General features: G+C 39.1%; 1 protein-coding gene across 2 annotated transcripts in view; it reads left to right on the forward strand.

The window, feature by feature from the left end:
• PIK3CB (phosphatidylinositol-4,5-bisphosphate 3-kinase catalytic subunit beta) overlaps window positions 1-23,342 on the forward strand; it is a 198,494-nt gene that overhangs the window by 130,104 nt on the left and 45,048 nt on the right. For both annotated transcript variants that reach the window (XM_029067136.2, XM_029067146.1), the window contains 6 exons: window positions 108-185; window positions 7,895-8,146; window positions 9,960-10,056; window positions 11,612-11,742; window positions 14,697-14,747; window positions 22,346-22,534. In XM_029067136.2, the coding sequence (XP_028922969.1) occupies window positions 108-185; window positions 7,895-8,146; window positions 9,960-10,056; window positions 11,612-11,742; window positions 14,697-14,747; window positions 22,346-22,534 (798 nt within the window). The remainder of the gene's footprint in view (window positions 1-107; window positions 186-7,894; window positions 8,147-9,959; window positions 10,057-11,611; window positions 11,743-14,696; window positions 14,748-22,345; window positions 22,535-23,342) is intronic.

Here is a 23,342-nt window from a genome sequence, read left to right on the forward strand (position 1 = left end):
TTCAATATATGGTGTGCCTGGCCTTTTGTAATTACTTCCACAATTAATGCAGAATATGCTCTTCTGATACTTTAAAATCACTTTTTTTTAATCTGCTCCTCTTTCAGAGTGTTTGGGAAAATAGCAACCCTTTCCAAATTGTCCTGGTTAAGGGGAGTAAATTGAACACAGAAGAAACTGTCAAAGTGAGTACTACCCAGAGTTTCCTTTTTGTGGATAGGTCATATCATATCAATACTGGTCCAGTTCTGTTGATCACATGGGAGAGTTTATAATCTATTGAAAACAGAAAGGTCTACCTTGTACACTTAACATAGATCCTTTTATGCAGGAGACAAATTTGATATATCACGTTCAGTCAGAAGCATGCTATTTTGGTTGTAGTTGAATTATGTGGTCTTCTTAAAGGTCAAGGGTTTGGGTCACATGCTCCCATGTAAGTTGGTCTGTCTTTCTGTTCTCCTTCTTCTCACTCCTCCATCATCCCACTCCCCTTCTAAATTTTCTTTTTTTAACATGCTGAATACAGAGAAAATGCGACAGTATTTCCTAAAAGAAAACAGATAACTGCATTACAGACCACAAGTTGTTAACACATGGGAATTTATTGCACAATCCCACACAATTACACAAAGACCTTACAAGGCACATTGCCTCTGAAAGTGTAGAGCATGCATTTTCCCTATTTTGTTTGGCAGACAGTTAAGTGAATAGTTACATTACAGTCCAAGAAAGCAATTCAGTTAGCCAGCAGTGTTATGGGCATGATGCTATATTCAGGAACTCCTTTGCCAAAAACAACCAGGGTCTTGCATGGACACAAGCAGGGTGTTTGCCGCTGTGATCTCTGCTATTTCCATTCCTTTTCTTATGATCTGGATGCCAGGTGACCGAATCTTTCCATGCTATCAGTAGCTAATTTGCAAGAGGGGTCCTGTGGAAGTTGAGCATGTCGTGAAGTGAGGTTGGCTGTATTTATGAAATGGACTTTTGCTTTTATTTCTCTCAAGTTTGGATTCCTTATCTGCATCTCTTTCACGTGAGTCCAACTCCCACTGACATCTCTGAATTTCACAACCTTAATTGAATCAGTGTCAAGGCCATGTTAAAGTGTCACAGAATCGAGTTAAGCTACAAAGCTACAAAATGTGGCTTCCAAAGACACCTGAAATGAAACATGCCCGAAACCAAACTTCTCATCTTCCCACGCAAAACCCTGACCTCCCCTTATCTTTCCCTTTCCAGTAGGAAACACCACTATCTTTTCTATCTCTCAAGCTCTTAACCTTGGCATTGTCTTTGTCTCACCTCTCTCAGTCCACATGTTCAATCTTTCATCAAATCATATTGGTTTTACCTTCACTACATTCCTAAAATCTGTCCTTGCCTCTTGATCCTAAATGCTACTGCACTAATCTGAGCATTTATCAGATTCTGCCTTGATTGCTGCATCAAGTTCTTTTTTGATTTTCCTGCCTCCTGCTTTCCCTACTCCAGTTCTTCACTTTGCCACTCAGGTCATTTTTTAAATAAAAAAAAATTAAATCCTGGTCTCACCCCTCCTCAAGAACCTCCAGTGGTTGCCTGTCCACCTCCCCTCGACTAGACTAGACTAGACTAGTCTAGTGGAATCCCAGGACCTCGACTAGAAATTACTTTCCATTGGCTTTAAAGCATTCTGTCACCTTGCCCCCTCCTACCTACCTCCCTGATTTCCTACTACAACCCACTCTGCACACTTCGTTCCTCTAACACCAACCTGCTCCCTGTGTCTCGTCTGTCTTTCCACCAACCCTTTTCCCACGTCCTCCTTTTGGCCTGGAACTGCCTCCCCCATCAAATATAATAGACTACCACTCTTCCCACCTTCAAAGCGTTATTAAAATCAATCTCATCCAAAAGGCCTTTCCCAATAAAACCGTCTTTTCCCCTACTCCCTTTCCCTTCTGTATCACCTATATACTTGGATCTCTACCCTTGTTATCTTTACCCATGAAATCACCCCACTCATGACTCTTATATCTAGGTCCACAATTTATTTCAGTATCTGTCTCCCCCTTAAACTCTCATCTCCTTGTGGCCAGGGAATGTGTTTACCAACTCTTAGATATTCTCCCAACCACCTTGTACAGTGCTCGGCACATGATAAGCGGCCAATAAGTACCACTGATTCATTACATAAAAAATTGAGGGCAGACAAGCAGACGAGAGCTTCTACCATGAGTGGAATACTGCACTAAACTGTGGAAGTGTACAATAGATGTAGGAGACTTCACTATGGAATGGCGACAAGGGATACATAGCCACTTACAAACATCAGAAATAAGAACTTAAACAGAATATCTTATTCCACATGTAGAAAAGGAAGCTGTAAGTGCAAAAGCAGTAGCATGGCTTAGTGGATTGAGCAAAGGCTGGAAGTCAGCAGGACCTGGATTCTTATCCCGGTTCCGCCACCTGTGTGCTGTGTAATCTTGGGCAAGTCACTTAACTTCTCTGTGCCTTAAGTTACTTGATTTGTAAAATGGGGATTAAGGCTAAGAGCGCCTTATGGCACATGAACTTGATTAGCTTGAATATAAGTGCTTCAAACAGTGCCTGGCACATAATAGGCTTAACAAGTGCCATTAAAAAAAAAGTGTGAGCTTGGAGCTAAAATGCTTGATGATGTTGCAACATTTGAAAAAGTAAAATTAATTGGGGCAAGGCTTCCTGGAAGAGGTGAAATTTCAAAAGGATCTTGAAAATCTTTTTTACCATCATTAAAACCAAAAGTGTTTACTTGAATTACAATCAAAAATTGAGATTTGGAAATGAGAGTTACAGTGGGTTTTCAAGACTCATCTGTGGCAAAAGGGAAAAGAAACTTTGGCTTTGAGATCAAACTGCGGCTTTTGAAAAGTAAACAGGGATGCCAACTGCTGAAAATAATTTTTGTACAGTACAAATTCAGATTACTGATTCTCAAACATGTTTGCTGACAGATCATGAGCAGCATAGAGCAGGTGGGCGAGAGGCAACGGCTGTTCACATGGGAGCAGCCAGTCAGACTCACAACAGACTGTAGCAAGGCCTCGGGCATCTGCCACTTGGGATGAGGCGGGAATGGTGACGGTCCTGGGATTCCACCTGCCGTGACCCTGGGAGGGCAGCCTCCCCTTTCTCAGACACAGATACTTTTTTTTACGGGTGTACAGGCATGTGCAATTTTAGTTCATTTTCACAGGACATCCATGAACTCATAGACAGTTGGCAACCATGGTCAGAAACATAGTCTTCTGAACTGGAGCTATTGAAGGAAGGAACAAAGGACACAGAGAGTGACAAGGAGTGAATTCCCTTCTGAATTGACAACACCAAGTGCTCGTTCCTGCTCCTTTTCCCCTTCCCATAGACCTCTTAGCTTTGTTTCCTTGGGTAGGAATTGACAGTTTCCACAACTCGTGAGAAGCAGCACAGCCAAGTAGATAGAGCACGGGCCTGGGAGTCAGAGGACTTGGATTCTAATCTTGCCTCTGTCACTTACCTGCTGGGTGACCTTGGGCAAGGCACTTAATAACTCTGTGCCTCAGTTTCCTCAGCTGTAGCATGGGGATTTAATACCTGTTTTTCCTTCTTCTTTACTGTCAGCCCTGTGTGGGACAGGGACTGTACCTGGCCTGATTTACTTCTATCTACCCCTTTGCTTAGAGTTAGACTAGTACTTGATACACAGTAAGCACTTTGATGCCTTCATTTTTCTGAGAAAATTGGACACTGCTTTACCAGCCAAGAAATCTCTCTGAGTGTTTCAGTGTGGAGAGTGTCTTATAATAGATGTGTGGATGTGTGGGAATGTAGCTACAGGAGCTTGAGAATCCATCTGTATATTGTTAAATAATTTGCATACAAAAGACTGAATTTTAATAGGGCCAATGTTCCCTGAGGGAAAAATGTTCATTTTTACCACTAGTTATAGTTCTATAATGCTTTTCTTAAGTTCTTAACCACCCCTTTCTTCATCCTCACAGCATTCCAGAGGATTATATTGCATATATTTCTGCGAAGAAGTGCTTTGCTTTTTCGGAGGGTATCACTTATATTCCATACCACCAGAGAAAGTCATTGCAGACTCCCTCCTTCACATTCTCAGTAGGGAAACCCAGTGTTGGGAATGGAAAGAGTTCCAGGAATATAGCAATTTTTAACAGTAAACAGATCCTTTACACTGAGGTCCATCAGTATCTAAAGCAAATAAGTAATTTAGCAGGCTATCTCCTATCCTTCTTAGAAAAACAAATAGTGGTTTATAGGCCAGATAATACAAGATCCACAAACTGAAAAGCACTGCGGTATATCACTGAAAGAATTCAGATGATACAGTTAACTGTGGCAAAGGCAAGACTAGAAATCTGTGTCTTTGGGTTGTCAGTCCGTCAATCCATCCATAATAAAAATAGTCATAATTGTGGTATTTAAGTGCTAGGCTAGCTACTACAAAACCAGATTGGACATAGTCCCTGTCTCTAATGGGGCTCATTCTAAGAAGAAAAGGATGCTAAGTATTTAGCCCCCTTTTTACAGATGAGGAAACTGAGGAAAAGAGAAGTGAAGTGATTTACCCAAGGTCACACAGCAGGTAAGTTATGGTGCTATGGGTCCTGACTCCCAGATCATACTCTTTCCATTAGACCAGACTTCGCTTAATAATTGTTCTCTTCCCTTAATCTTTAAAGTAAACTATATTCTTTCTTTGTGCATTTGAACAAGGCATCTTGAGTGAAGGAAATAGGTTAATCTCACAAAGTGAGACATATATTAGATTTCTCTTATTTCTTAAAAAGTCAGGCACATAGAGATATTTTGACAGTGTCTCTGGAACCAGAGTTTTCCCTGGGAGTGCAGTTTGATTTACTGCATATCTACCAGCAGGAGGAAAGTTTTATGTTATAGTGCCTTATTTATGTATTTATTTCCTGGAAAGAAGGGTTTAGGTCATGTTGTCCTCGTCTCATTTACCATGAATCAGTGTAGAAGTGGAAGTCAATCTCTTGACTTTTCAGTTTTGACTTGAGCAGGATGAAAAACTTTTAAATTGATTTCTTCATGTGTGTCATAATATGAATTCCATTCTATGGGAACAGTCCTTGCTATTCTTCGGATGATCTTTTGGGAAGTGTTAGAGAAATGCAGGCTAGTGTAATGGAATCAATTTAAGAAAGCTCCATAGTGCATATGGGATTCATCGAAGGTTGGACGCTCCATCTATAGTGGTGTATATTAGTTTCAGTTTAAGAGAAATGATCGTCCCATTTCCTCATCTTCAGACTGGGTTAAAATTAGATGGTCAGACTAGAAATTAAAGAGGCTAAGTTAATGGACTCCATCCAGTAGGGAGAAAAATCAGATTTGAGAATTGATTGATTCTTATTACATGTTTATTTGTTTGCCTTGTTAGCTGGACTATCTGACCCATTTAGTATCATTTTTCCTTCTAATGTAAGTAGGTTCTGTTGAGAGAGAAATACAGCAAATTATTTCCTCATGTACTGATGACTAGTTATTTAAAACTGAGTTCTGTATTTCAGGGCACAGATTTGAGATGTTAACCTGAGATGTTTTTATTCATTAATATTGGAACCATATCCTAATGGATTACGAAAATATTACTTTTTGTTCTGCACAAGATGCAAATTATATTTAAAGGAGGCTATATTGGCCAGGAAATGATACCCCATTCCTTCATAACATGGGGATTGAATACACATTTTGAAGAAAACACTAAATTATTATGTTCATTAAGGCCTTTATTTTGTGCTTTTAGGGAATTAGAGTCTTCTGAGAGCTCTGGATGCAGTGCAGTGCAGTGTTGGAAGAAATGGTTAAATGTAGGAACACAGTTGTGTGCATCAAGGCACACCCAAGTTTTCCTTAAAGTGGAGTTTGTCAGAAGCGGAACCCTTGGGTTATAGAAGTCTTGAGTGCAATATTGTTTTTATAGCAAACATTTGCTAGTTATCTTTCTATTAGGGGGAAAAACCCCAAAACACCCTAACTAAAGATACATCATATCAGTCAATAATGCTAGAGTATTTTGGGTTTTTGGGTTTTTTTTCCCAAGATTTGTAGTTTGCCTGGCTGTTGAGGTTTGACACTCTAAGGTATTGACTATACTCTCCTTTGAGGATTTGTTGCTAGCAACCAATCCCTAAAAAAATATTTTCACATTTGAGCTTACAACAAACTATATGAAATGATTTCTAGAATGAAGCATGTATCTATCCCATTGCTTTATACAGTGCCTGGCACATAGTAAGCACTTAACAAATACCATTTTTATTAAAAAAAGAAAGAAGCTGTAAGTTTCAGATCACAATTTTTAATGATTTCTTTAGGTCTTTAAAATTGTGTAATTCATTCACCTTTATTTTCATTTCAGTACTTGCAGATCCCTTTTTAAATAACCAGACATGAGTAAACCTTTAAATAAAATGAGGGCCAAGTCTTAATATCGTATACCATATGCACCGAGTTCTTTTTGTATTTTTTATTTCACCTTTTTTTCATTTTTCCTCACAAGGCATTTGAGTAATGACAACACTATCGGGTTTGTGCTTTTACCAGCTTCTAGCAAGGTTACTGATTATGGCGGAAGATAGGACATTCTGGAGAAAATATTTCCATAGAATTCCTATGAATCAGAAACAACTCGACGGCACTTGATAATAATAATAATCAAAAATAGAGATATAATAGTCATGTTTATTGATCACTTACTGTGTACAGAGCAGTGTACTAAGCACTTGGGAGAGTGTAGGATACCAGTAGTATAACAGACACATTCCCTGCCCACAGCGGAAGTCGGAAAAAATTCATAAGAATCCGTGGAAGCTCAGAACTCCCAGAACCAACCTAATGTTTGGGGACTAAATGGACCCTGTTCTCCAAGAGCCAGTTCACACTTGACATCTTCTGTCTGGCATGTGTCAAGAGTGGAATCACTGGTCAGATTCAGGCCAGGTGGATTAGTCTTAAAAAGGAGTCAAGATTAGATCCCATCTGCTCATTTTACTTTCTTTATTTAGACTAAATGATGTTTTTGCCAGTAAACATCAACCATATCAAAATAATTTAATTGTGTCCACTAATCGTCTTGTCATCTCCCAAGGGGTTATCGTAGTACTCAAGTACTATTGATTGAGTAATCAGTCAACTAATTGTATTTATTATTTACTCAGTTCCCTGCCTGCAGGGATCTTAAAGTCTAGAGGGGATAGAATCAGAAAAAGAAGTCCTTATTTATCCCCTTTTCTGTAGTAGACTAAATGTTTGATTCTGAAGGACAAATATATAAAGGGAAAAAAGAGTTTTTTAATTGCTATCATTAAAATGTTAATTTGATTTATTTTCCCATGGTACCTTCGAGAAACAGCACAGCCTAGTTGAAAGAGCACAGGCCTGGGAGTCAGTATACCTGGTTCTAATCCCAGCTCCAGCACCTGGTACCTTGGGCAAGTCACTTAATTTGTTTGTGTCTGTTTCCTTATCTGTAAAATGGGGATTAAATAAATGTCTTTTCCCTCCCCTGCTCCCCCCACCCCCAGACTCTGAACCTCTTATAGGACAGGTACTGTATTTGATGTGACTATCAGTAAATGCTTAATAAATTCCATTGATTTAGTGATTGATTGCTTGATAGTAAGCACTTATTAAATACCACAATTACCAGCATTATTAGTATCTTAAATATGTTACATCTCCTGTCATCAGAATTAGAAGTTATCACAGGCCTGTGCCCCATCACTGGTTTCAGTGTTGATATTATGAAGTATTATTTTCTGTATTCATTCTGAAACAAAGTCTCATATTGCTCTTACTTGAATGTCTGTTTTTCCTCATTTTGTGTGCATGGCAGGTCCATGTCAGGGCTGGCCTCTTTCATGGAACTGAGCTCCTTTGTAAGCCTGTAGTAAGCTCAGAGATAGCTGGGAGAAATGATCACGTTTGGAGCGAAACACTGGAATTTGATATCAACATCTGCGATTTGCCAAGAATGGCTCGGTTGTGCTTTGCTGTTTACGCTGTGATGGATAAAGCGAAAACCAAAAAGTCGACCAAGGCGATTAATCCCTCCAAGTATCAGACCATCAGAAAAGCTGGAAAAGTGGTAGTGATTTTTTTTCCCCCTCTTTTCCCTTGTCAAACATAAAATGTGAATTTTATGTTTCTCCATCATTTATGCGTGTCTTCTTCCACTAAGGAAAACCAACCCCTCTTTGGCTTCCTGTTGAGATTCTGAGAGTTCAATCGACAAAATGAAGCAGTATTTAAAAAAAGTGATAACTAATAGAAAAACTTTTCACTGTCTTGTTACTTCACTCCTCTAATATTATCCTGAATGTCTGCCCTCTATCCTCCTCTGCCATATGTCCAAAGTCATTCATTCATTCATCCAATAGTATTTATTGAGCGCTTACTATGTGCAGAGCACTGTATTAAGCGCTTGGAATGAACAAGTCGGCAACAGATAGAGACAGTTCCTGCCCTTTAACGGGCTTACAGTCTAATCGGGGCAGACAGACAATCAAAACCAAGACAACATAATCATGATGAATAGAATCAAAATCTCACCCATAGCCCATTCTGTGGCCAGGGGCACAGCTCGAAGTAAGAGAACCTCTCCTGGGACTGCATCACCAATGGTAAAGGTTTCTGAGCAAGAAATCCCTTAGGCTCCCAGCATGGAATCCTGGAAATCACTAACAATGAGCAGTGACAACCACGGCCCCTACTGAGGCAAATGCCTTGGCAACCAAACTACTACTAACACATAGCACCGTGACACAGAATCAGAACTTGTTTGGGGTTGCGTCGGCCTCAACTGGGTCTCGTATGTTCATGCGTTCATCCAGTTGTATTGAACACTTATTGTGTGCAGAGCACTGCACTAAGTGCTTGGGAGAGTTCAGAATAACAATAAACAGACATATTCTGTGCCCACAGTGAGTTTACAGTCTAGAGGGAGAGACAGACATTAATATAAATAAATGTAAGTGTATATAAAATTCAGATATGCATTTAGCAATATGCGGTGTCTTTGCCTGCCCCCTTGTTCCACTCACTCATTCATTCCATCCTATTTATTGAGCACTTACTGTGTGCAAAGCAATGTACTAAGTGTACTTACTGTACTAACCTCTTAGGAGGAACATCACCCACAGAGTGCGAGAGGTACCTCCCAAACTAGTACCATCAAGTATCTAAATGGGCAGAATCTCCAGTCTGGTTTCGACAGGAGACTCCCTAACAGTCCTGAAGGACTCTGCCAGGAAAAGCGCTTTTTTGAACTATAAAATATAGACACTGGGCATGCAAACTTATTAGTCTTACACGCCGTGCCAGAGCAGGTTTAAATTGAATATCAATATCACAAAACCCATAAGTATTAAGCCTTTTTATATTTTTTATGCCATTTTTTATCTTCTGACATTAAGAGTATGGTAAACTAAACTTGGTTAACTTGATTTTGTTCCTATTCACTTAGCTGGAAGTGAAAAGGTATTTATGCTATTGTGTTTATCACACTTCAGAATATTTTAATTTCCCTTTGAATTTCATCATCATTCTGTCTACTCTCCCTCTCTCATAGTTTGATCAGAATATTTCAAATATTTTGACTTTTTTGTTCCCATTCAATAGACTGCAAATGTGTAATTTATACTTTGCAGTACCATTCCATTGCTGTATCCCATCTTACAGCAGGATTTGAGCACTCGTAATGTTTCAAATTTACCTCTTCTCATTAAGGACATTTCAAAATTGGAGTATGGGGAAATGTTATTTAATTAGGTCTAGTTAAAAATCACTTAACTTCCCTCTCACAACCTCTCCTTCTCTGCCAACTTGGGGTGATATGGCATTTTCAAATGTCAAGTCTATATTTAGCTCATTTGAAACAGTTACGTGTCTTTCCTCCTCAGCACTACCCTGTCGCATGGGTGAATACCATGGTATTTGATTTTAAAGGACAGTTGAAAACTGGAGACATCATACTGCACAGCTGGTCATCATTTCCTGGTAAGCTTTAACCTCATTCTGGAACTCTCAGTTGATCAGGCTGTACCCCTGAGACTCAAGAATAGCAGTAATTTGAGTTAATGGAATATTTAATGGTTCTGAAACTGACACTTGTCATTATCTCAGTTCCAATAGAGAAACAAGGAACTCTGCTCATTAATTGAATAGTTCCTGATTGGATGCTTTTGAATACAGTGGAGGATTTTTTTTAATGATGTACCCAGTTTCTATATTCAGATGTTTGCTAATTTGCCATATTTTATTTCTTTAATAATTCAGTCCAAGTCTTGGATTTGGGGAAATATTTTTATTTTAGAAATTGCATATGGTATCAAAAAGTTTTCTGTACTGTAACACAACTTTTGAAATCCATTTTTTAGGACACAATCCATATTTCTGTAATGTTGTTGCTGTTTTAAAATGTATTATTCTTAACGGCTTCAGAAAGGTTTTACTTGGCCAACTATTCAGAAAGGAAAATCTCTTCTGGCTCACTGTTTCAAAGCTGCTCTCTATTCATGCTTTAAAGAGGCAACTTCTCTAAGGGAGGGACTTTTTAATAAAGTGGAAAGGAGATCCAAGGGTCATGATAGAAGCCTGTTCCCTCCTCCCTATGGAGGAGGATCAGTTAGCAGAAATGCCAAAAGGAAGAGAGTTTGCATCAGTTTCCCACCTTGCATTTAATCTCTTCTGTCTCGTTTATGGAGGTTGGAGGAAATGGTTGGTATATGGTCCATGTGCAGAAAGTGAGGGAAGTGGCAATGTGATCCTCGCTGAAAGTTCCGTTTTCTTAAACAATTTCCTTAAACTGGGAAGAAATGACAGCAGTACCTTGGCATTAGTGGTTTTTTTGTTTATAGTTTGCCTATTCAGGATTGGCCCAGCAATGTACCAGCCTCCAACGCCCCATTTCTTCAGTATTTGGCTGGCAGCTTGTTACTTCCTCCTTTAGGAAATCTGAACGGTTGTGAGTTTTAGAGCACTAAACACTCAGCGCTCCAAGCGCAGTGGGTGACATATGCTGGTGATGTATGGGGTTTTACCTCACTGTCAGCTGTTTGTCTAACCAATCCCCTGCTCATGCCAAGGTACTACTGAAGGTGAAGTCTGGCCTACTGTATTCAGTCACCCGATCTCCTCTAGCATTTGAGCCCTGTTCCTCAGCCACTCTTCTTTGGGTAGAAAGGTCGGTTAAAGTGCTGTGTACTTGGATTTACTCCCCGTTCTACTGTAGTTCCTCATATTTTATATTGCTTTGCAAGCTTTCCAGCCAATTGGAAAGAGCTGACTCTGGGCAGAGACTGAATACATGTAGTTTTCAGTTTGATCGATTTCTACACTTTAATGGTTAGGCTAGAAGAGGAGATAAAATCAGATTAATGTAGGAATGGAATGATTATAAGTAGAGGGAAGATTTGCATCAGTGCAGAAGCCAACTAGCTCATCTAGCTGTCTTCCTGCATGATCCAAAACATTGTGCCTTTATTGCGGCAAGTTTTTTCATTTATGAAATGCTATCTTCAAATAGAATTAAAAGCCTATTTTCATATTTTAGATGAACTTGAAGAAATGTTGAATCCAATGGGAACAGTTCAAACAAATCCGTATACTGAAAATGCAACAGCGCTACATATTAAATTCCCAGAAAATAAAAGGCAACCATATTACTACCCTCCCTTTGATAAGGTAAAGTGTCTACTTAAAAGTTAGTGCAAATGGTAATATAATAAGTAAATAAATAGTGGTAACCTTTTTCACCTCTACCTTTCACCTTGAATGTAATTAAACTTTTTTGAACACTGAGCTCAATGACCACTTTGCTAAGTGCTGTTCAGAATGCAGGACAAAAGCCTCTGCCCTGAAGGAGTTCACATGCATAAGGAAAGAGACTTCAAGCTAAATCAATCAATCCATCATTTATTGAGCCCTTACTGTGTACAGAACACTATACTCAGCCCTTGGGAAAGTACAATTTAACAATTATTAACAGACACGTTCCCTACCCACAAAAGCTCACAGTCTAGTGGGGGAGACGGACACTAATATGAATAGTGTCTGGGCTCCTAGAACTCACTCTTGAAATGTTTATTTGATTGGCATAATTGTATACTGAAAAATGCAACTCCTTTTTGACCAAACTGTTACCTGGATTGCTGAGTTTAGGGAGCATGGGGAGTGACCTTTTTTTAAAAAAACAAAAAACCAAAAAACTTGCAACCATTTATGTACTGAAGCAAAACTGAAGTGAGTATGCCTGGCTGATTAGGAAAGGAATCTTGAGTTATATTTATTCAGAGCTTGCTTCAATGTAAACCTTCGTTCTCTACCAATTACAGTTTGTAAGAAATTCTTAGCCTCAGGACTAATTTTTAAAGTTAATCTTCGATTCTGTTCACTTTTGTTTTCAGTTTAGAATGTGTAAATTCATTGAAATAGGACTTTGCTTTTGCAGATGTGCCTATGGATTATTTTTTAAAACAGCTGTTTATCAGTGATATAACAGATAAACCAAGTTACCTTAGCTGATAGTACGTAAGATGTATTAGAGAAGCAGCAGCAAGTCACTTAATGTCACCATGCCTCAGTTTTCTCATCTGTAAAATGGGGGTAAAATACCTGGTCTTTCCCCATCTCTATCCGGGACATGGAATGTGTCCAACCTGATTATCTTATGGCTATCCCAGCACTTAGTAAAATGCTTAGTACATAGAAAGCGCTTAACAAATACCATTATCACCCTCATCATTTTTTTATGGTATTTAAGTGCTTCCTATGTGCTAGACACTGTACTAGTACTGAAATAGACATAAGCTAATCAGGTTGGACACAGTCCATGTCCCAGATGGGGCTCGGTCTTAATCCCCATTTTTCAGATGAGATATCTCGTGGCTCAGTGAAAAGAGCACGGGCTTTGGAATCAGAGGTCATGGGTTCGAATCCCGGCTCTGCCACTTGTCAGCTGTGTGACTGTGGGCAAGTCACTTAACTTCTCTGAGCCTCAGTTACCTCATCTGTAAAATGGGGATTAAGACTGTGAGCCCCACGACCTGATTCCCCTGTGTCTACCCCAGCGCTTAGAACAGTGCTCTGCACATAGTAAGCGCTTAACAAAAATACCAACATTATTATATCTGAGACCGAGAGAAGTTAAGTGACTTGCCCTGCATCATACAGCAGAAAAGTGACGGAACTGGAATTAGAACCCAAGTCTTCCAGACTCCCAGGCCCATTCTCTACTAGTTCAGGCTGCTTCTTGTTTAAAAGCAGTTTATTCTTGGCTGACTTTAGACAAGACAAACCTAATGTTTTGAATATTTTAAATCCATCTTTACTTGATGGTTCTATTGAAATCTGCCTCTTTAGCAGACTGATGGGATAATTATGATACTTTTTTGCAATTCAGCAAATAAGGATACTTAAAATCAGGCGGTCTCCTTGCATATAGGGGTAATTTTTTATTCCTTTTAGATTGTCGCTTAGTTTGGACCTCTGATTGTCTCAGAAATCCATCTGATATGCAGCTTGGCAACTGTTGCTTGGGTGTGCTGCCAGCCTTATTCACCGACCTGTCAGGCTGTTAATGCTTATGCAGCTCTCTTTCACCCCCATGGCAGCAATCAAATTGTGCAAAGATGCGTAGTAATACCAAGATTCCTAGGAATAGACTCTGAGGCCAGATTAGTAGTGCCTGGTAACAAAAAAATATTTTGATTGATCCATACAACATTCGTTTGGCACTTCAAATCTGTGTGTCTCATTGTTTGTATGCTTTATTGTTTGTCTTATTATTTGCATGTAGATTTGGGCCCACATACTTATAAAAAAAAAAACTTTGGGTTTCAGGGAGACCCAGCCATTGTCTTGGGATGAAAAGGTTTAGTTTACCTAAACACACCTTATCTTTTGTTATAATGGTGAAGTTCAAATCTGCCCTCTTCCTAAAAAGGACTTTATGTTAAGGATTTGTGCAGGGAAGATGCAAAATACAATGTAATGTCCAATATACGCTCAGTATTTCAGAGTCTTTCTAGATAATGGAATGCTAACCATCATGTCCTTAGTAGGTCCCAAGTCAATGGAGAAGCTGTGGGAATGAGAAAATTCATTTCCTGTATTATTAGAATAATCAGTCATATTTCCTGAAAACTTACTGTGTGCAGAGCAATTTACTAAGCACTCAGGAGAGTACAGTATAACAGAGTTGGTAGACAAGGTCCTGCCCAAAACAAGCTTAATCTAAATTTCCTGTCTGAAGTATTGTAGTTGGGGGGATTGAGGAACTTTTAACAGTATACTTCCTCTTTAAATAATTAAATCTGAACTCAATAATATGGAATTGATTTTTTTGAAGAACTATGACACATTTGCTTAATACCTTATACTTTTTTAAAATTGTCAACAGCCTTTTTTCACATACAGCATTTGCATAAAGTAATGTAGATGAATCACTGATCCAGAATCTAAGGAAAGTGTATATCAATCAATGGAATTTGAGTGCTTACTGTGTGCAAAGCACTGTACTAAGCCATTAGGAGAGTACAGTACAACTTATAATCATTGATAATAATTGCTGATGATCATATTGCCTGAATTAATAAGTGAGCCTCCCAGAAATGGAATTTTAAATTTTGTTTTTGCAGATTATTGAGAAGGCAGCTGAGATTGCAAGCAGTGACAGTGGCAATATGGCAGTAAGTATCGAATGGGAATGATGCCTTCGTTAAAACAGTGTTATTGCTGGTTATATTGTCTGTAAGGGAGCAGCAAATTCAAGTTAAAATATCTAAAAAATAATTAGTGACATTTCATTTGTCAATGCCTTCACTAGCAGTTCATTTTAACCTTAACAAATAGAGATTAACAAATGAGACAAGTAGTACTATAGATGTCTCTTATTCCAGAGGATGGACACAATCAGTCAATCAGTGATTCTTATTGAGCACTTATTATGTTCAGAGCACTGTACTAAGTGCTTGGGAGACTACAGTACAACAGAAATAGTAGGCACATTCCCTGCCTATAATGAGTTTATAGTCTAGATGGGGAGAGACGGACATTAATATAAGTAAGTTGTATCAATCAGTGTTTCATCTGCCGGAATATTGGAATAGTTTGGCTAATAAATGGTTTGTCATAACTTTGGTTGAATTGGTGATGTGACCTTTTTGGTGATTGCATTATTGTGCCCTCCCTGTCAAACTGAGGCTGCCTGCCTGATTAACATTAATGCTAGTGGGAGAGGGAAGATGTTTATGTTTTTCTATATGTATGTTCACGTTACTATAATAGTGACTCATTTTCCCAAGACTCAGTTGCCTTTTTGATCCAAGTACTGATGCCATGTGGCCAGTTCAGTGAGAATATATATTCCTTGGAATTGTCTTAAATTAACACTACTTAAAAGTGCTTATAATAATCTTTCTTCATATCCTTCAGTTAGCACTTCCAGCAAAGCCTTTCACTAACAAATTCTTTGTACAGCTTATCTTGAAGGCTGTATCATTATTTTCATTCTCCATTAATAATGGGAAGGAATGAGAGCTAGGTCCCATTTATAAATGTTTGCTCTGGTAATATTCTAATACTACAGCATATGTTTATCTGAACTGACTGCTTTACACATTTTTCAAATTATGGAAGAAAACCTTGAATTTAGATGACTTCATCTCCCATTTGCAGCATATGTAGTATTGTATTTTGAAGGGCCGTGTAGGCGGAAGTAAGAATGCATTAAGTTCCCAAAACATATCAACTAATTAATAGTTTCTTTATGCAAACTATTGTGCTAAGAACTTGAGTACAATAGAAAGAAGCTCCCCATTCCCTACTGTCAAGAAGCTTACCATCTAAATTAGGAAGACACAGATAAAACATACGTAAAAGTAGTAATAATAATTGTGGCATTCATTACACGCTTGCTGTGTGACAGGCACTGTTCCTAGCTCTGGGATAGATACAAGCTAAGCACATGGACACAGTCCATCTCCCACATGGGGCTCAACGTCTTAATCTCCATTCTACAGACAAGGTAACCGAGGCACAGAGAAGTTAAATGATGTGTTCAAGGTCACACAGCAGACAAGTGGCAGAGATGGGACTAGAATGCAGGACCTTCTGTTTCCCAGGTCCATGCTCTATCCACTAGGCCACGCTGCTTCTTGAGTGGGAAAAGTGGGAAGAACTAGGACATAAGAACTGGCATAAATGCATCAGAATGAAATGACCGAATATATGGGTACAGTGTACATATGGACTTGAGTGCCAGTGACATGAACATAAATATCTAAGTGCTAAGGGTGGGTGTGGGTTGATGTGACTGGAGTCCATTTAAAAAGTAAATATCTGAGAAAGAGAACCCCTTGAGCTTAATGTCTGTAAGGCCTAGGGCGGCATCAGGCCCAGCACTGCTTGGCTGTTGATAACTCTGGCAGGCCAGCTCCTCATGACAAATTCCTGAGCCCTCTAGTATTGCTCGGGAGAGCCCTGACAACTTTTTCATTACAAACTAAGTACCAGGAGATTGATTCTCCTGTGCCTTCAGTGTCCCGTACCATTAAGACTTAATTGTGACCATGAGCGAAGGCATGCCAACCACACAACCCTGCAGTTTTTGGCTTTTTCTAGATAGTTTAGCAATATGGGCCATTTAGCTAATAAGAAAAGTGAGTGATTTTCAGGCTAAAAACTTTGTTTCGGGTCACACAGAGGCACAGTGTGACCTACCAGAAAGAACAGCTCTTGGAGTCAGGAGAGCTGCGTTCTAATCTTGGCTAAGTGACATGCAAGCTCTCTGTACTGCTGTGTATGATGGAGAATAAATACCTGTTCTCCCATCCCCTTAAACTGTGAGCCGTGTGGAAAAGAGATTGTATTTATTGTATTTACCCCACTGGGTGGGGCTGTGCATGATATCTAATAAGCATTTAACAAATACCATTATTATCATTATAATTAGTATTAATAAAACTATACTACAGTTCCAAAGGTTAGCCATATTTATAGAACCTCCTGTTTGCAAAGTACTGTATTAAGAGCTCTGTTACAAAGGAAGAATAAAGCCAAGTCCCTGTCTTGAAAGAACTTACAGTGTAATTTGGGGAGCCAGAAAAACCAAATGTATAGAAACCTAAGTAAATAGAAATCAAAAGCTATAGAGGCAGAGAGTAAGACAATGCATACTACAAGCCACAAAAAAAGCTATAAGCAACTGCTAGAGAGGAGCAATTGAAATGACCAGTTTAGATAGGGTAAGTCTGAGGGTTTCTTTGAAGGGGATGTTTTTTCTATATAGAGTTTGCAGAAAAGAGGTGGGGAGAGAGTATTGTCTGGCCTAAAGGGAGCAGGTGGGCATAAGCAAATGTGAGAAGGTAGAGCAGGGAGCATGAATATATTTGATATGTAAAATGAAATTTCGATTTAAATTTAGTAGGTACGGGGCACCGTTCTAACTTTACTAAGTAAAGGAGGGAAATGAACAAAGATGTTTCAGCTGATAAGCTAAAGAGGTTAGAATGAGGGAGAGGCACCAACATCAAGACTCTTATGCAATCCATGAATAAGGTATCAAGGCCTGTATTTGGTAGAGCGTACATTAAAATGTTAAAAAATTTGTGAACATGGAGGAGACAAGTTTGAAAATAAAAAATTACCTCAGATACTCCCATTTTGACTAAATAATCCTTTATATTCCTAGTTAGTGCTTGCAACAAAGCCCTTTACAGAAAACATTTCTCAAAGTTCAACTTATCAGTACAAACATGATTTTCATTCTCCAGCAACAGTACATCGTCTGAGAGGAAAGTTAGAACCATGGTTCAAGCCATGGTTCAGAACTTGCTCCAATTACACAGTTTTTAAGTCATGGAATACGGCAAGCTTTTCTTGCTGCGTTGGCCGATCAATACTAAGTTAAAAAAAAGATTGTATCCACTTAATAAAATCAGTGGATCAATCGGTGATATCTTTTGAGTGCCTATGAGTGCAAAGCCCTGTGCTAAGCACTTGGGAGAATTCAACAGAAAACTATTAGACCTGATCCCTTTTTCTCATTTGAGGATTTTGAGGGAGCCTCACCTCAGAGTTCAGATAAAAGATGCAGCCTTTAAAACAAGACTTAATTTAAGGAGAAGCCTAAAATAGTGCATTTTCAAGCACAATTTAGCAGTGTTTTTCCTTGAAGATTATCCTAAAGAAGTTTCCAGTTGTGTAGTACAAGTGAACTTAGCGTTAGTGCCTCTTTAGGCTTTGATTTGTATTTTAAAACAAAATCCTTTAAAGAGTATAATTTTTTTTTAGGATTTCTTCTGTTTGAAGTCTGCCTTAACTGCCGGTCGTTGTTTATTTGCACCTTGGCATTAACAAAGCCTGTGCTTTTCGTAGCACTTAAACTAGGAACACATAGCTATTTTTAGACCATTCTCCACAGTTGATTCCAAAGGATTTTTTTTCCTAAGGATATTTACTTAGAATCGTTTTTAGGGTACCACGCTCCTTATCCAAATAGTAAGAGAAACAGTGTGACCCATTGGAAGGGGTACAGGGAGCCAGAGGACCTGGATTCTAATCCTGGCTCTGCAACTTGTCAGCTGTATGGTCTTGGTCAGGTCACTGAACTTCCAAGCCTAGGTTTTCTTATCTGTTAGAGCCTAGTGAGTGCAAGGCACTGTACTAAGGGTTTGGTAGAAACAATGTAGGGAGACACACAATTCCTGCCCTCAAAGAGTGTAGAGTATAATTGGAGAGACAAACATAATTGAAATATAGTGAAAACCAGAAGTATTTAGCTAGAAGCAGTAGCATATAATTGAATGTATAAATAATAGCTAAATATATAAAACAAAAATGTGTTCATGAGTGCTTAGGGTGCAGTTAAAGTACACAAGGGCTAAGGCTGGGCGTTGTCTTTTAAAACTTGCATATTAAACCTGTTGGAAACCATTGTGCTCCACCCTCAGCAAGCATAATCTCTAGACTATGCTTATTATGGGCAGGGAATATGTCTACCAAGTCGTTTGTATTGTACCCTCCAAAGCGATTAGTACAGTGCTGTGCACTCAGTAAGTGCACATTGTGTACCATTAATGATGGTGTAGTGAATGCCAATCGCTCTCTCGGAACTGGCCTCCCACAGAGCCCAGCCTGAGAATTTTCAACTCGGAGACAGCAGAGGTGGAGCCTAGTGTCACTGAACAGAGAGCTATTTTGCTATTCCAGAAATGCCCCGTGAGATAATTCAGCTAAGAACACTTAAATGAGGGGTAATTTATACAAGTCAAGTGCCAAAAATCTTACATCTATCCATTTTTAAATTTTATTTTTTTTAAATTTGTCTTTTTTGTTTGTTTTTCATAGTATTTGTTTACCGCGTACTACGTGCAAGGCGCTGTACTATGTGATGGGGTAGATGCAGGTAATCAGATCAGACACAGTCCCTCCCAAATGGGGCTCACAGTCTTAATCCCCTTTCTACAGATGAGGCAACTGTAGAAATTGCCTGTAGAAACTTAGAAACTGTAGAAACTTAACAGAGAAGTTAAGTGATTTGCCCAGGGTCACACAGCAGAAAAGTATGGAGCCAGGATTAGATCCATTGGGGAATGTCACTGTCAGTCTTCGAGTACAGAGGATGATATTGTGTGTGTGTGTGTGTGTGTGTGTGTGTGTGTGTGTGTGTGTGTGTGTGTGTGTGTGACTTTCCTCTCTGGATCATAGCCTGAGTACAAATGTGTCTGAAAAGACTGACAGTCTCTTCTGAATTGTACATGTTATTTCCAACTCTACTTCCTTGATTCATTATCTGACCAAAGCTATTGACTAAGTAGAGCACAGCTATTGATTAAGTAGAGCACCATTTTGATTGCTGCTTCCCAAAGCAACCTGAGCATTGCTAATGTCTCCTAGTATTTCACATCCACATCTGCTCCCTCCCAGCTCACACCCTTCGCTCTCCTCCAGCCAACCTACTTAGTGAGAAGCCATGTGGCCCAGTGGAAAGAGTACATTCCTAAGAATCATAGGACCTGGATTCTAATCCTGGCTCCACCACTTGCCTGCAGTGTGATCCTGGGCAAGTCACTTAAATTCTCTTTACTTAGGTTTCCTCTTCTGTAGACTGTGAGCTCCATGTGGGATCAGGAACTGTCCCTGAGGTGATGATTTTATATCTACCCCAGTGTTTGGATAATGCTTGGCACAGAGAAGCTCTTAATAGATACCATTATTATTTTAGATCATCAGCCCCTTGAGGGACAGGGTTTGTGTTTCATTTCTACCTGTGTTTTTTCTCCCCAAGTATGGTACAGTGCTCTGCACAGAGAGTTAGGCCTAAATAAATACTGTTACTGCTATTGTTCTCAATAGTAATGTGCCTTTTTCATCTCTTCCATTCAATCGTTTGCATTTATTGAGAGGTTACTGTTTGCAGAGCACTATACTAAGTGCTTGGAGTATTTCAATAGTGTTGGTATACATTATCCCTGCCTTCCAGGAGCTTATGATCTAGTGGAAGAATTTATACTTTTTCATTGCCTTCCCTTCTTCCTGAAATTTCCCACTCCAAATCCACAAACCCCTGCACTCTCCATCATCAACCATTTTGAAATCACATCTCCTCCAGAATGATTTTACCTGATTAATCCCCCCCCCCCACCTTCAGCACTTTCACAGCACCCAAGGACTTGGGTACTTATTCCTTTCTCCCTTCCCTAGCCATTCCTCTTATCTTTAAATTCTGATGCTTCCCCCAACTTTGAATTCATTTTATTGCCTATCTCCCTACTAGATTCTAAACTTGTGCATGAATTGTATCTAAAGTCTCTTATGTATCCTGCCAAGAGCTTAGTACAGTGCTCTAAACAAGGAGGATACAAATGATTATGGAGAATTCAGCCATCGATGGGAGAGTAGACAGCTGAAGAATTGGATCTGCAAAGATGTGCTATTTCAGGGGAAAATTTAATGAAGTTCAATCTGAAATTTCAGCTTTTATGTGAAGCAGTTTGTAAAATTAGAGCATTGATGCCCTGCCTTCAGTCTTATCTGTATGAGTCTGCCCCCTTCTGGACTTATCCACCTTAAGAAACAAAAAAAAACCCCATTGTCACTGATCTTCTTGAGGAGCCCCTTTAAAACTACATATTATTAAGATCTTGTTTGTGTTTCAGTTTAATTTGGTTCCCCCAAAGACAAGTTCCTTGGAGACTTATAACAGAATTAATCACACTTCTGTTCCCTTGCAAGTTTACCTGAAACCCAATTTAAAACGATGCCCTTGGTGAGTGCAGATCCTGTAAGTCACGGTTACACTGTTTGGAAGGGTTTTAGTTACAGAAAGAAAGCCATCTTGTCATCCCCTGTCTTGTTATTACTTTAGGTGACTTTTGTTGTGGATAAACCTGTAACTTTCTAAAAAAAATTTCCCAAGTCCATGAAGAAAACTGAAAGAAAGCAATGCAAACAGTACAATGTGTCATCTTGATTTTGGGGGATGGAGGGCGGTTTGTGAGGATTCACAAGGGAAATTGGCAGATTTTATTTTTTCCATATTCAGTTTCTACCAAATGAAAGATAACGGATGCCTTTACATTCTGGATTGAGATCACAAGGCCAGTTTAGATATTTTTGCTATGCAGTTGTGGTGAGTGAAAGCAATAGATTCTTTTGACTTCACTGGGAACCCATTGAGTTCCAGTAACACCTACGGATTGATCCAAATTTATTTGGCCAGCAAAGTGAAGTGCCTCAGTCTAAATAAAACAAAAGGCAATATTGCCACCTAGTGTCCTTAATCGAGATGTACAATGCCTTTCCCAAATAATTTGTGTTCAGTGTTAAATGTTTCCTTCACTGGCAGTTTAAAAATTCTCAAGCCCCACCTTGATAAAAATGCAAAAGCTTCTTTCCCTGCCCTACAAGAAATGCATATATATATAAAAATATGTATATATGTATGCATGTATGCATATGTATACACAATTTTATATATATATATATATATATACACAATTGTGTATACACACACACACACACACACACATATACACAATTTTTTTTTGCGGGGTTGGGAGAAAGAGGAGGAGGAAGAGATTTCTACTGAGGGCTGGGAACTTGGCCGCCATCTCCATTGATTGTACTCTCCCAAGCACTTAGTACAGTGCTCTGCCCTCAGGAAGTTTTCAGTTAATCCTGATGATGATATATCCACAACAGTTAAATTGTCTTTGGGGAATGAATTCTCTCCAGCAATGCTTAACATTACAGAATTTAATTTTGCAAATTTTGATTTCCTTAGAGTCGGGGTGGCAAAAAGTTTCACGTTGTTCTCAAAGAAATCATGGAAAGGGACCCCCTCTCTCAACTGTGTGAAAATGAAATGGATCTCATTTGGACTTTGCGACAAGACTGCAGAGAGAATTTCCCGCAATCATTGCCAAAATTACTGCTGTCGGTAAAGTGGAATAAACTTGAAGATGTTGCTCAGGTAAGATGAGGGGGAACTGTTACGATAACCAACAGGAAGTTTTCACCTCTCCTTCCCCATACCTCCTATTGCATGTCTTGAAAATAAGTCCTCAGTGATTGGTGTGTTAAAAGACTTGGTCCATGCCCCAGGAAGTATTCAGTTTAGAAGAAACTCTTAGTCAGGGATAAACAAAGGACAAAAAGAGCTTTCACATACACAGAGGAAGATAGTCTAGTGCAATAACAGAGATGCAACATAGCTATTTTTAAAAAATGTAAATGGCTATGTGGCTTCCTGGGCTTTCCTACATTGTACACCCCCTCTCCTCCCTCCCCCAAGATTTTAGCACTGTGGAAAAACCTGGACTTAATGTAGTAAGAGGGATTGTAAGGAAGGAGAAGGGATTGATATTCAGAAGCACCTGGAGGAGGTATCATAGAAAATTACTCCCTCTTTGTAATTGTTGATGAAGGGGTGGAGCCTGGTCAGACAGGAATGGAATATATAAGGTTTCTGAGAGGGCGAATGTTTGAAAGAAATGAAATCAAATAAAAAGTGTGTTTCATATACATAGGGTTGCATTTGGTTCTGTTTCCTTCAGACTAAACTGGTACTTTGAAATACAGTGCTTATCTAAAGGTGAAAAACAACTTTTTAAAAAACTTTTTAATTTAACTTTTTTCTAAGGTGAATTTATATTCTAAGGTGAATTTTAAAGCACTCAATCAACTTGCCCTCTCCTACCTCACTCCTCTCCTACTACAGCCCAGCCCACACATTTCACTTCTCTAATGCTAACCTTCTTACTGTGCCTCGATCTTTTCTC

Source organism: Ornithorhynchus anatinus, chromosome 1 (genome assembly GCF_004115215.2).
Source record: "Ornithorhynchus anatinus isolate Pmale09 chromosome 1, mOrnAna1.pri.v4, whole genome shotgun sequence".
Taxonomy (NCBI): Eukaryota; Metazoa; Chordata; class Mammalia; order Monotremata; family Ornithorhynchidae; genus Ornithorhynchus; species Ornithorhynchus anatinus.